Genomic DNA, 13568 nt, shown 5'->3' with positions numbered 1-13568 from the left:
TAAACAACCTTTACCTTAATTAAAACGGAATAAAACAAAAAAAATATCAGACGCAACGAATTACAAACAAATAATACACTAGTAAGTAGTAACAAAGCTTTAAAATGCTTTGAAAGGATTAGATTGAGTGAATTTTTCATAAAGGATCTTCAATTTTGACAAAGGACCCAATTTTGCTCACTTGTGGGAATTCTCCTCCACATATGCATACTTGATCAACATCACTTCGACTTCGGGTTATAGTAAAAGCCATTTCATTTCATTCTGTTCCGTCCAAATTTGATATATAATAGTAGCAAAGCAGCATTTGAAAACACTTAAAAGAATAATCTATCACTCTTTGCCTTAACAAGAGCCAAATCCTTGATTTTTTGCCATTCATTTGGAAAGTTAAAAAGACCCATGGATTTGGAGAATTTATCCCAACATAAAGATGCAGGGATGGATAGTTTCCAAATAGATGACACATCGTCTCTTCACTTCCCCCACATAAAGACAACCAGTATTCGGTATGTCCATGTATCACTTAATTCGATCCCGAGTTGTAAGCCTTTCACATAAAACCAACCACATAATTGATGCCTATGAATGATCTTAAAGGACCACACAACATGAAACCAAGTAATATTTCCTAAGCTAATCCCGAAACAAATTTGCCTCCAATCCCGAAAATCTTTTTGGTCGTTAAATTGTAGAGTAGGAATAAAATTAAGAATTCTCGTACTTTTGAAATACACCTCAAATGGATGTTCTATTCCCGTCACAAATCCTTCGAATAATAGCTGCATGACAATTTCACCTAATTCGAATCAGCTCAAATTATTTTTTCAGGACTATTGGCTAGTCTTCAAATCAATGATCATGCTAGAACAAGGTTCATATTCCACTAGCATTTAGCCCGTGCATTTGCACGAGTAATAATATAAAAATCGTGAAAAAAAATTACGAATAACATTTTTTGACATTTTTTAACCGTTTTAAGTTTATGGGTGAGTCAACCCATAATCCGATCCAAGTATCCATTTACTCAACATCATTATATATTAGTTAGTTAAAAAGTTGAACTTATATTAATATTAAAACGTCCCGCGTTTATCAAATTTGGTGTTGAATTTAAAATATAAAGTCTTTGTAACCTAGTTGGTTAAAGAGTTGTATTTGTTTTGTTAGGTTACAAGTTCGAAACATACCTCTAGCATTTTTAATTTTATTTTTAACCGTTTTAAATTTAAAAACGGGTCAACCCACAATCCGACCCAAGTATCCAAATTAACCACAGCTCTCGACCCGGCAATCCGGACACTTTAAAAATTAAGCATCATTATATATATATAGATTAGTTAGTTAAAAAGTTGAACTTATATTAATATTAAAACGTCCCGCGTTTATCAAATTTGGTGTTGAATTTAAAATATAAAGTCTTTGTAGCCTAGTTGGTTAAAGAGTTGTACTTGTTTTGTTAGGTTGCAAGTTCGAAACATACCTCTAGCATTTTTAATTTTATTTTTAACCGTTTTAAATTTAAAAACGGGTCAACCCACAATCCGACCCAAGTATCCAAATTAACCACAGCTCTCGACCCGGCAATCCGGACACTTTAAAAATTAAGCATCATTATATATATAGATACCAATACAAATTCCAAACAACTTCCTAGCACTTTTTTTGAGTTTAAGTATCTTCTTAAGTAATCATGTCATATTCATCTTAATTTTACACGTTCAAATGCTCATTTCATTCTTCATAAATCTCAAATGTACCCATTTTACCCATAATGATTATTATTGCTTTCTCTCGATAGCCCAAAAATGTCTAATTGTCAAAAAAATTCCACGCAATTTTTAAGCTCAGTACCTTTTCAGCTTATACACATCTTTCCATTTGAACTTTTTTTCTTCACGATCTTGGCTCTCCCAAAATAAAGTTCCTCATAATCTGATCAAATTTTTTCATTACTGTCGATGGGAGAACAATCTGCTGCGCCCAGTATCCTATGACTCTCATAACCACCTTTTAAACCAATTCAATGCGACCAGAATAAGACGACTTACTACAAGCCCATTCCATAATCACGTTTTTAACCTTTTCAATAAGCGGTCTACAATGTAAAACTGAAGCTGCTTTGATGTCAATGGAATACCCTAATTTCAAATCGAAAGTGTGCGTTTTTTAATGTCAATGACATTGTAAATCTCTGCTTTCATGTCCTTTTTGACTCTACTATAGAATACTAAACTTTTATCATCATTAATGTTAAAACCTGTAACACTAGGAAAAATGATTAATGTTTCCTTAATAGTTTTGATAAAAATATATGTCTACGTGTGCCATTATAAATAAGTTGTCTGTAAACTAAATATGTGTAACAATTTGGACCGTTACCGACAATACATTTAAGAGCTTTCCTCCCGATCCCAAATCAAGGAAGCAAAGCAGTCTTCAATAATTCCACAACTGAAAGCCGATGATACTTAGTACTGTAAGTGTAAGCAATCATTCTTCCGGTGCCCTGTGAGTTTTAAAAATGTAGTATAAAATCTTAATGAGAGAAAAAAAAGGTAAGAAGAGCATTATTTGTTAAATAATTTTGTTATTTTGTTATTATATAGAATCATAAATATTAATAAAATAAAGATATTTGTCTAGTACATTCTAGCAACACCGAACTTAAAGAACTTAAAGAGTGGGGAATGCATTTATCTTTTCTGCTCTTTTTTATTTTGGAAATTTTTTACTACCATTTCTAGTTTGTTCGATTTTAGAGAATTCTTGCAGAACACCGTTATATTACATTCTCTAAAATAAAAAATAAAAATTATTTGTTTAAATTTATATAAACGCTAATTTTTAATATTTTATATATTGTAATATATTGAATTTTTTTTATTATTTTAAAAAATTATCTTCAAACTTTTATAAAGTATGAATAATAAATAAATATATTGATGATATTATATATTTAATTGTGTTTAATATTGTTCGATGTAAAATTCAGGATCACCGAAACAGGTACACAAATATTAAATACCATTTCCGATCAACTACGGCTCAAGAAAAAAAAAAAACTCTCATAAAGAAACAATTTAGATAAAAAAATCGCGAGACAAATTATAATGGTCGTCCGTAGTAATAACCTAGTAAAAAAAACCTTATATCAAATTATACATTAGTCAAAGATATATAATATATATACCATATAGAAAATTATGTAACACTGTATTTTATTTCATTTTATTTTATTTTATTTTATTTTTACTTTTATTCTTATTTTTATTTTGTAAATTTCTTAGAAGAGAAAGATTAGTTTGCAAAAATAGGAAATAAAAATCTTGAGTGCGCGATGTCAACTTAACTTGATAAGGAATCCTGCGGTATATATCCGCCAAGGTCAAAACCCTAGGGTGTATATATATATATACATATATATATATACACATATCTTTCTTCTTCGCTCGCTCGCACTTACGCCTGATTTCGTCTCCGAGCTTCATTACGATATTCAACGGTAAACCATTTTCTTTTCTTTTTTTTCCTTTTTCCAATTCAAGTTCTCAAATCTTGCTGTTGATTGACATAGAATCTGTGAAGAGAGTACTCAGTATTGGATCTTCCCGTAAACAAGATTATGAATAAATCTACTGTAGATTGCACCACCATCTGCTTTCTTAGTATTATAAATTATTTGATTTTTTTTTTGTCAAGAATTGTCCCGGAAACTTTGTTTTTCGTGGTCTCTGATATATGGATGTTGCATCTTCTGTTGGATCTGCAATGATGATGCCTGTATTTCGAAATATCTTTTTGATGATGCAACTTCCTCAAAAGTACTTCCAAATTGCCTCCTTTACTAGTTCAATATTTCTATGCGATGCAGGTATTGCCTGAAATTTTCTGATGTCTAGTCAAAGGAATAGTAATGGGAAGAGGTCGTATTCACAGTCTGACCATGGCGACCATGGAGGAATTAAAAGAAGGAATCCCAGCGGTGGTGACAGAGAGCAATTTGCTATTGGGCAAGATGACACTGTATATAGATACCTTTGTCCTGGAAAGAAGATTGGAAGTATTATTGGAAGGGGTGGAGAGATTGTTAAACAACTCAGGGTTGAGACTAAATCAAAAATTAGGGTTGGTGAGAGTGTTCTTGGCTGCGATGACCGTGTTGTTACGATCTATAGCGCTACAGAAGAAACCAATGATTTTGCTGACTCTGAGAGTCTTGTTTGTCCAGCCCAGGATGCACTCTTTAAGGTACATGACAGGGTTGTTGCTGATGACTTGACTACTGAACAAGACCTTGGAGAAGTCCCAAATGTTACTGCTCGCCTTCTAGTATCATCTGACCAGATAGGGTGTATTATTGGAAAAGGTGGCCAGATAGTTCAGACTATCCGAAGTGATACTGGTGCTCAAATTCGAATTTTGAAGGATGGCCATTTGCCCACCTGTGCTTTTGCCTCTGATGAACTTCTTCTGGTAATGTTTAAACTCCAAGTGGCATGGACTAACTGATGGAACTTTATATTATGTTATAACAAAAGATGGTAAATCTACTTGTGCAGAACCTTATGTTCAATTGCCTAAGGTGTAATCCTCATTTTTCCATTGTTATTGGAATACTTTGTCCATATCTATTATTTTTATAGTATTATTCTTTTAGGTTGTGTATGATGCCTTGATTTATCACAGAATGAATAGATTGAGTACTTGTTCAATTAGTTCAAATAAAGCAAATTAGTTAATTGATAATAGAATTGAGTAAACCACTTAACTTATCAAGTAGAGCTAAAGTTAGGTGCTGCATTTTAAAGTCAAGTTTAACTTATACTTGTAGATCTAAAATAGTTTTCCATTATATTTAATACTGATTACTTAATATATTAATCAGTTACATTTCAGTTTTCAACTTTTAATCTCCAGCTTTATCAAACAGCTCCTTAGTATTCATTTTCTTTTCTCTGTCTGCTGTATTTCTTCTTACTGTCAGTATTCAACTTTGCTGAATATTGGACATAATTTTCACTTGGAAGTTAGATTATACCTATAATTGTTATTTTTCTGCATTTCAGATATCTGGTGAACCGAAAGTGGTTAGGAAGGCTCTGTATCAAATTGCATTGCGTCTTCATGACAATCCCTCTAAGTCTCAGTGCATGCTTGCTTCTGCTGTTCCGAGTGTGTATGCCTCCAATGGTCCATTTGTAGGCTCGTCAGCTGGTGGCCCAATTATGGGTTTAGCTCCTATTGTGGGCCCCTATGGAGGGTATAAAGGTGACAGCAGAGACTGGCCGCATTCCGTTTATCCTGCACCTAGAAATGAGTCATCTGCAATGGAGTTTTCTCTTCGTATGATTTCCCCAACTGCCAATATTGGTGGTGTCATTGGCAAGAGTGGTGTAGTAATAAAACAAATTAGACAGGAATCTGGTGCTTCCATCAAAGTTGATAGCTCAGGTGCTGAAGGAGATGATTGCATTATATCTATCTCAGCAAGAGAGGTAGTTCTCTCTATCTTGTATAATGTTCTGTAGATCATTTATACAGTCAATGATTTTGATGCTTCCTAATTTCTCCTTCCAGTACTTTGAAGAGACATTTTCTCCAGTTGTTGAAGCTGCACTGCGTTTGCAACCACGATGCAGTGAGCAAGTTGAAAGAGATTCTGGTCTTATCTCATTCACAACTCGTTTACTTGTTCCTTCCTCTCGAATTGGATGCCTCATTGGAAAGGGAGGATGCATAATCACTGAGCTAAGAAGAATTACTAAAGCTAATATTCGTATACTTTCCAAGGAGGACCTTCCCAAAGTTGCAGGTCGTGATGATGAGATGGTTCAGGTAAACAGTTTCTTGTGACTTTCTTCTGTTTGCTCTCAGTGCTAACACATGTTCATTGATGATCAAAATTAGCATGTTATTTTTCCTCTTCTCAGATTACTGGAGAACTTGATATTGCAAAAGATGCTCTTATACAAGTGACTTTACGATTGAGGGCAAACCTTTTCGATAGGGAAGGCACTACACTTGTGCCAGTTCTTCCCTATCTTCCCATGCCCGGTGGGGATGCTTCAAAATATGAAAGCAGAGATAGTAAAAGATCTGGACGTTCTTATTCTGGAGGATACGGGGGTCCAAGTGATTTACCTGCTAATGGATATGGCAGTTATGGTGGTTTCCAGGTAATTGCAATATATTCATCAGACTTATTAGTTACTAATTAATGTGCTAAGCACAGTGAGTTAGTTAAATGATTCCTGAATTAGCCCTCTTCTTTTTCTGCATTGGGGTGTTGTCTTAACAGTTTACTGCATTTGCAGAGTGGTAGCGGTGGTTATGAAGCCTATGGCAACTATTCCTCAGGACGGTCTAGTACCTCTGGGTCTGGGTAAGGATATCCATCCATGTGTATCTATTCCTTAATGCATGTTCTGTTGGACTCGTTGGAATTAGTTGTTGGCTTCTATGCTCAGTTGTGTTAAAGATTTATCAATCAAATCAGTATTGCTGCACATCATTTTGCTCAATTATTTATACACATGATCATATAGGATTATATAAGTGCTACTTTTTATTTGGCTGATTGCTGTAAGAACTTCACCACATATGAATGGGAATCAAACTATCACTTACCTCTTTGTCTACCTATGTTACCATAATTACTGTTGTGGCTGATGATTTAAAGCACCTTCATCATCTGACTAAGATCATTGGCCCAGGTTCTCAGCCCCAAGCCCTGCTTCTCGACGTAAAAGTTATGGATACTAAATCTAGAGTGTGGTTGGTGGCAGGTATCACCTTACCTTATCTTGCACATAATAATCTTATGGCTAATCTTTTATGCAACGAGCAGTTAGTCTCTCCCCTATGGTGCTCTTAGTATTTGACTATTTCTGTCCTTAACCTAAGCCTATCTCCCATTAAAATTTTATGCTTCTTTGTTTTCACTTATTTTTTCCCTTTCCCCTTCCATATTAACAGTCAAGATATTTGAAGCCTGATGCCAGCCAGCCCCACTACCTGTTTTTGACGAATCCTCCTGACTATCCCAGATGACAAGATGAGCTTGGAAAATTAGTGGCCTAACTTGTTGCTTCTTTACCTTTGAGGACCAAATATCCGAAGCTTTTACTCTGTGTACTGAAACTCGTCATCCATAGTTTACCAAGTTTGTCATGAGCTTTCCTGGACCTGATCAACCAGCATAGCAAGCCTATCCATTATTCTTTTCGACAATTTCTACCATTTATATTACACTTTCGATTTTATTCAGAAGTTCAATAGTTGTATCTAGCACCCTTAAAATCGATATCACATCAAAGTAGGTAGTTCTTATTTATGGTGGAGACTGATCCATAAAAGAAGTATTGTTTGTTGGTGTCTTAATTGAATGGATTTATTACCTTTTCTTTGTTTATGTAATGATTTATGAAAGATTGGGTGGAGTTATTGCTATTTCTTTCTTCATGTAATGCTTTATGAAAGATTTCAAGAAGTCTTTTTGCATTAGTGTATTATTGCAATACTGTGGTTATGTTTAGGGTTGCAAATATCTTGATGTTTATTATATGCCTTGTTTTGCTAATAGGTTAAGATATCCAAATGTTTGGTCGGAGGTTATTTCCAAATAACCTTGTTTGATGTAGGTTATAGAAATGCAGGTTTTTCGGGTAAAACCGTAAAAGGACAAATATATAATAGATAAATAATTTTTAAAATAAATGGCAATGTAGTTCATGATTTAAATTTTGTTATTGATGAGTAGAGATTGTTGATGGGATATTAGGCTATTTGGAAATAATTCTAACTACATCAAACCAGGATAAGTGTTTAAAGTGGTCCCCTGTCATTGAGGCCTTGTTTATTATTACATCTTCAATCAAGTCATTGGAATTAACCAAATTACTTTTTTGTAACATTTTAAATATTAAATATTTAATCATTTAATTCAAATAACCTCAAATAATTTTTTTTTTTCAAATAACCTAGATGATTTCCAAATAAGCCTACATCAACTCTAAGCCATTTAGTTTCATATATAAACAAATCAAAAATAAGCTTCTGAATATATGTTGTCTTGAAAATCCCTTTCCAAGATAGAAGGATGGAATCAATATTGAAAGGGTTATGCTTGTTGCTCTTGTGCCATTTTATTAGGGGTTCAAAATAAGATTATGCTTGTTGCTCTTGTGCCATTTTCCAAGATCTGAAGGAAATTTGCATGACAAGATAAGATTCATCTGAAAGTGTACCTAAGGGTTAGTTTTTGTCGGTCTGGTCCAGTTCCGAGATGTAAGATGAATTGTAAGTTTGTATACTTTGTGGCTGCTATTACTTTTAGATTTAAGTGCGATTTATGTTTAAATTATTGTCAGGTTAAATGGATTCCAACTTATCATAAGTGCTGAGAACAGGTAACACTTTCCAATTACTTATTATGTTGAGTGCTCAACTATTTCTGCACATATATGAAATTTATTGGTAAGTACCTTTTTTTAGTTATAATTATTTTGAACCATTGACAATTTTGCTTATTCTTCCTTACCAAGGGGGAGGGTGCGTGCATTAGATGGAACTGAGCTTCCAACTCCCTTCCCACCTTTCTGTTCTTGACCTCATGTTGAGACCAGTGTTGAGTAGAAGTTACATGCTAGGAGGCCAAGAAGAAAGGTGGTGAAGAATGTCTTCTTTCTTTCTGTATAAAAGCTTGCTGTATTTATAAGAGCCTATTTGGAAACTGGTATTCTCTTACAAAGTTGAACTGAAATTGAAAGTGATATTTTTTTCCTGTTGATATAATATTCAAATTATAGTATGATTTTTGTTGATACTAATTATTTGCTATAATTTTTGTTTAATGTGAGATTATTTATTTAAATCATTGTGATTTTTGGCAACATAATAAAACAGCCCCATCTTCTTAAAGATGGTTAATGTTCTTAATAGGTATCTTGTATCTTGCAAACAGAAGTCATATGTGACATTCACATGTGATTGTAGAGAAAAAATGTTAATAATTCCAATTATACTTTTCTATTTCAATGTGGTACCATGTCAGTAATGGATGGAGATGTACTGTCATGTTTGGTTTGAAAAATTGTTATGAGGCATCTGGGTACTGTACAGAAGGGGGGTGTGATGTTGAAGATGGCCACAGAAAGCAGAGATTTACTTGCTGTATCAATAACTGACTGCTGATACTCTATGAACAAAATCTAAGGGGTTGGGGTAATCTTTCTCTTTTAACATTTGAGTAATAACTGTTAATAGATAGTTGTTGGTCCATAAAGTATTTTTATTCAGAGGTCCCATACTATCCCTCATATGTTTATAATAGCTTAGCTTTACAACAGTCAAACTCCCCCCCTTTCTCTCTTGATGAGTTGTCAACATTTGTTTCAGTATATTTTATTAGGACTACCTTCACCTATTCTATATATTATTTATTATTAACTGGATAGACTTTTGATTTTGTTTTGCTACAACTTGTAAGTAATTACAAAGGATGAAGTTTCTGAAGTGGAAGTTGGGTTTAGAGTAGAAAACATATTTATTAATTATTTTAGGAAATATATATATTTTGTTTTTCAGAAATAGAAAGTTTTCAAAAATGTGAAAGAAAGCAGAAGTTGAAGTACAGCTAGAGAGAGTGCTTGATTGATGTGAACAGGTCCTATTGTTTTAATTTCTTGGTATTGGCATCATAGATTATGCAGTACTGTCACATCTTCTCTCTCTCTTATCTACTAAAACTTTCTCCATTGAGCAAATGGTTTTACTATATATATAGGCTAGATCACTCAGTCCAATCACCTTCATTCCATCTCCCAGTTTACTCATTAGGAATGAATATTATTGTGAGAGTCCATTCCTCCTTGAATTTCTCCATTAGGAAAGGGGAAGGATTCTTTGATTGGTTTACATGTAAAATCTTGCATGTGTGAAGGAGGAGGAGCTGTAGGTATAGCCAAGGATGACTTGCCGGCTAATATTACTATTAATTATTTGGTAATTGAAGCCCGGCGAGTCAGTTTTGGCTATGCTTACATCTCATTTCTTTTTTCTAGATTCCTGAGTGATGATCATAATAATAATAATAATAATGTCATTTCTAAGTTTATGGCACATGCAGGTTGCCTGAACCTCAAGTTAGTTCATTTGACTTATTCTGCTAACCAAGTTATTTTATGATGTTAAAATGATTATCACATATAGAGGAGGAGGAGGCATTCTCACAATGTTGGGAGAGGTTAAGTAACCCATAAAAGTTTTTATTTTATTTTAAAAGAATCTTGTCTAAAAGATTAATTTTTTATGTTGATTTTCATTAAAAGCATCTTTTAAGTTGAAGATATTTATGTTTTCAAAATCATATAGGGTTGAGGGGTTTATCCTTTCTTTCTACTTGACATTTTTTTATTGGGATTTTTGCATTATAAAAATTTTTATCTTGTTTGTTGGAAGAATGTTAAATCTTTGTGTGAGAATTGTAGTTTGTTTGAGTATTCAAGTATTAAATAACTAACTGATTGGTTTATTAGTGAAACTGCATGTGTATTTTTGACAGAGCTGCTATGGGGATTAATTAGGGCAAGAATGAGAAGAAAGAAAAATCATAAGGTTAAAGATTTAAAAAAAAAAAAAATGGGACAACAGATTAAGTTATAACATACTTAACGAGTTCGAACCCCAAAACTTAAAGTTAGTATTCATTTTTTATTGTCGCTAAACTACATAGATAATATTGGATGTACTTCTGTTACTATGTGTGATTGTGAATACTAAAGTAATATTATTAAAGGGTAATTTTTTTACATAGTTTAGTTTAATAAAGTTGTTATATCCATGCCATGTGGTCATTTAATTCATTTTGATGGAAATAACCCACTATTGTAAAAATTTCAATTTTTTTTTTCTTTTGTATGTTCAGTTCTGTATTCTTGTAGAAATGGAGATATTCCTGTTGGGTCCATGAATTTTTTGTTTGTTTATATCTTATATTCAACTTTTAAGAACATGAATCGATTTAAATATATTAAAAAATGAAATCGATTTAATTATATAATTTTATAAAGAAAGAAAAAAGCGAAATGTGAGGACTAATAAAAGAGTGACACGTCAGCAAGATTATCGTTAAGATTAGCCAGCCACATTTGGTGACTCTCCACTTCAATCCCTGTCTGTCTGACTACCTTTCATTCATTCATTCATGCATTCAATTTTCCGGCCGACGAAGATATAGTCGGATTCATAGAGATGGGTGAAGCTTTGGTCGGTTCTTCCATTGTTGCTTCATTCAGTAGTAGTAAGCTTTCTTCCTTACGCAGCAGCAGCAGCAGCAGCAGCAAGGGCTTTCTCGGCGCCCTAATCAATCCAGACAGGTTGCAGTTTCGACGAGGACTCGTCTTCCAATTCAATTCCAATTCCAAATCGAAAACCTCGTTATTGCTCAGCGTAAGAAGCCAAGTCTCAACAGCTACAACTTATTCTTCCTCCATCACCACCGATATCCCCCTTTACGAATCCCCTACGGTAAAACACAACACCATCTTTCATCTATGGATCGATCCACTTCATTAATAAATATCATTCCTTTCCCCTCAGGCTTCATTCGATCATTATTTGGAGGATAAACCAAGAGTCTTCGAGGCAATCTTTCCAGACAAAAGAAGAAGCCAGAAACTTAACAAGGTAGTAGTGAACTACTACTTTCTATGTTTAGCAGTAGAAGGTGAACTGGAATTTATATATGTTTAAAACAGGAAAACAACACTTTAATTTAATGCATTGTTGAAGGCTTGATTGAATAATAATAAATACAGATTATGAAATGGGTGTATATTTATTTGGATACAGATTCAAAAACATAAGATCAATTCGTCTACTTGATGTTGAAAATGTACTGCAGGATGAGTGGAGGATCCAGATGCTGCCAATACAGTTCTTGTTCTTAACTGTGTGGCCTGTCATAGACATGAGATTGGCTTATAAATTGGATGGTAAAGATTATCCTTCTGGAGTTCCTACAGAAATTTCCAGGGTTGTAGAGCTCAACATTGTAAGTATACACATACAAAATCTCTTATTTGTTCTTTGTGTGGAAATGAATGAATGGATCTGTTTGTGCAGGTAAGATGGGAGTTAAAAGGACTAGATAATGTCTTCAAGCCATCCGAATTCAGTCTTAATGTAAAAGGAGCCTTATACCCTGATCGAAGAGGAGGTAGGAGCCGGTTAAAAGGACAACTTCAATTGAGTATAAGCTTTGTCCTTCCTCCTGTTCTTGCCTTGGTTCCTGAAGATGTTCGTCGAGATGTTGCAGAAACGGTTAGGCCTTCCTTTCAAAGTAGAAAAGCTTTTCATTTGTTGTTCTTGTTCTAGTTCTTCTTCTATTACTTATAAGCAAAACCTCTTAATTTGTTAATAAGAACAGGTTCTGAGGAGCTTGGTGATGAACATGAAGCAGAAAGTTAACAGTAGCTTGCTAGCGGATTATAGCGAATTCAAAAGAGAGAAGAAACTCAAGGCCTTGGTTTGAAATTTGTTATCATGTAAAGTGTGATGATTATCTTTCACAAATTAATCATATGACATTAATTATCTATTGTACAATAACATAATTTATATGCATTCAATTGGAAAATGATCTAGTCTCACCCAAGACTAATTAATAAACAAACCAAAGATAATATGGAAAAGAGTTTGAAAGAAAAACCTTAGTTTTATTCAATACATATAAATCTAGAATAGTTTATCTTTATATAAATAGAGAACTATTAAGTTAACTTAATCTCCTAGCATAACAAATATAGTAAATATTTATTATCTTTAAATACAATGTGAGATTTTACTATAAACAATGTGAGCTCTAAACAAACGCCCGTCTAGCTCAGTTGGTAGAGCGCAAGGCTCTTAACCTTGTGGTCGAGGGTTCGAGCCCCTCGGTGGGCGTTCTATTTTTTTAAAATAAAATCAATCCTTATTTCAGTTTTGATTATATTTCCTTATCATATTTGAACTATCACAAGGTTTCGTGGTGTAGTTGGTTATCACGTCAGTCTAACACACTGAAGGTCTCCGGTTCGAACCCGGGCGAAGTCATTTTTTTACCTTTCTTATGTTTTTAAACTCAGAATTCATGTAAATGTAAGAGTTAAACTTGTATTTACTCCTATGACAAGAGGATAAAAGTTAATTAGTCACAGACCCACGATCATAAACTTCTCCTAAAACAATATATCTATACTTACTAAATTGGAAGGCTTTCATGTATCTCAATTTCACCAAATAAGATGTAGTCTATTATATACAACAACTTAGTGAGTTCATGATGGGTGATACTCTATGCATTGTAATATTGCACTTCAACTAGTTAGATACATGAAAGGTGTCTTTAAAGGACTTATTTATTCTCAACCAAAAAAATATAAAACTACAAGAATTTTTTAATGCAAATTTGAGTCGACCAACTTACCTTATTAGTGTTAGCTTTAACAAAACCTTTTTACAAAATAGATGTCCCATTTCTCTAGCATTATCAAGCACTAACATTAATACTTATTTCCACCAGG

At 33.5% G+C, this 13568-nt stretch overlaps 2 protein-coding genes and 2 non-coding genes across 6 annotated transcripts; all 4 read left to right on the top strand.

Annotated features, from left to right (window-relative positions):
- Positions 1-3355: 3355 nt before the first annotated feature.
- LOC124923853 (RNA-binding KH domain-containing protein RCF3-like) lies at positions 3356-8827 on the top strand. Of its 3 annotated transcripts, XR_007098271.1 has the most exons (9): positions 3356-3505; positions 3875-4476; positions 5070-5498; positions 5581-5838; positions 5934-6179; positions 6318-6385; positions 6717-6788; positions 8155-8301; positions 8373-8827. XR_007098271.1 is itself a non-coding variant. In XM_047463829.1 (8 exons), the coding sequence occupies exons 2-7, from the start codon at positions 3895-3897 to the stop codon at positions 6763-6765; spliced, it is 1632 nt and encodes a 543-aa protein (XP_047319785.1). In that variant the 5' UTR covers positions 3356-3505; positions 3875-3894; the 3' UTR covers positions 6766-6788; positions 8155-8827. The 3 variants fall into 3 exon arrangements, 2 of the variants coding, with proteins under 2 accessions (XP_047319785.1, XP_047319784.1); XM_047463829.1 differs by having other exon boundaries at positions 8155-8827; XM_047463828.1 differs by lacking the exons at positions 8155-8301; positions 8373-8827 and adding an exon at positions 6979-7412.
- Positions 8828-11177: 2350 nt separating this feature from the next.
- Positions 11178-12599, top strand: LOC124926491. The gene is made up of 5 exons (XM_047466724.1): positions 11178-11529; positions 11602-11688; positions 11906-12055; positions 12127-12324; positions 12431-12599. The coding sequence occupies exons 1-5, from the start codon at positions 11254-11256 to the stop codon at positions 12533-12535; spliced, it is 816 nt and encodes a 271-aa protein (XP_047322680.1). The 5' UTR covers positions 11178-11253; the 3' UTR covers positions 12536-12599.
- A 276-nt stretch (positions 12600-12875) lies between these two features.
- Positions 12876-12948, top strand: TRNAK-CUU. The gene has a single exon. It is a non-coding gene; the product is annotated as a tRNA-Lys (tRNA).
- A 76-nt stretch (positions 12949-13024) lies between these two features.
- TRNAV-AAC lies at positions 13025-13098 on the top strand. The gene has a single exon. It is a non-coding gene; the product is annotated as a tRNA-Val (tRNA).
- Positions 13099-13568: the final 470 nt, after the last annotated feature.

The sequence above is a fragment of the Impatiens glandulifera genome, chromosome 2 (assembly GCF_907164915.1).
Source record: "Impatiens glandulifera chromosome 2, dImpGla2.1, whole genome shotgun sequence".
Classification (NCBI taxonomy): domain Eukaryota; kingdom Viridiplantae; phylum Streptophyta; class Magnoliopsida; order Ericales; family Balsaminaceae; genus Impatiens; species Impatiens glandulifera.
The sequence above is the reverse complement of the archived record's forward strand: the minus strand, read 5'-3'. Positions and strand labels throughout refer to the sequence as shown.

Excerpts from the sequence above, each read along its gene's own strand:
- LOC124923853 (XM_047463829.1), top strand. The coding sequence starts at position 3,895 with ATGTCTAGTCAAAGGAATAGTAATGGGAAGAGGTCGTATTCACAGTCT. Across the intron at positions 5,499-5,580 it reads TATCTATCTCAGCAAGAGAG|TACTTTGAAGAGACATTTTC; the intron begins GTAGTTCTCTCT and ends TTCTCCTTCCAG. Across the intron at positions 6,180-6,317 it reads GCAGTTATGGTGGTTTCCAG|AGTGGTAGCGGTGGTTATGA; the intron begins GTAATTGCAATA and ends CTGCATTTGCAG.
- LOC124926491 (XM_047466724.1), top strand. The coding sequence starts at position 11,254 with ATGGGTGAAGCTTTGGTCGGTTCTTCCATTGTTGCTTCATTCAGTAGT. Across the intron at positions 11,689-11,905 it reads GAAGCCAGAAACTTAACAAG|GATGAGTGGAGGATCCAGAT; the intron begins GTAGTAGTGAAC and ends AATGTACTGCAG. Across the intron at positions 12,325-12,430 it reads GTCGAGATGTTGCAGAAACG|GTTCTGAGGAGCTTGGTGAT; the intron begins GTTAGGCCTTCC and ends TAATAAGAACAG.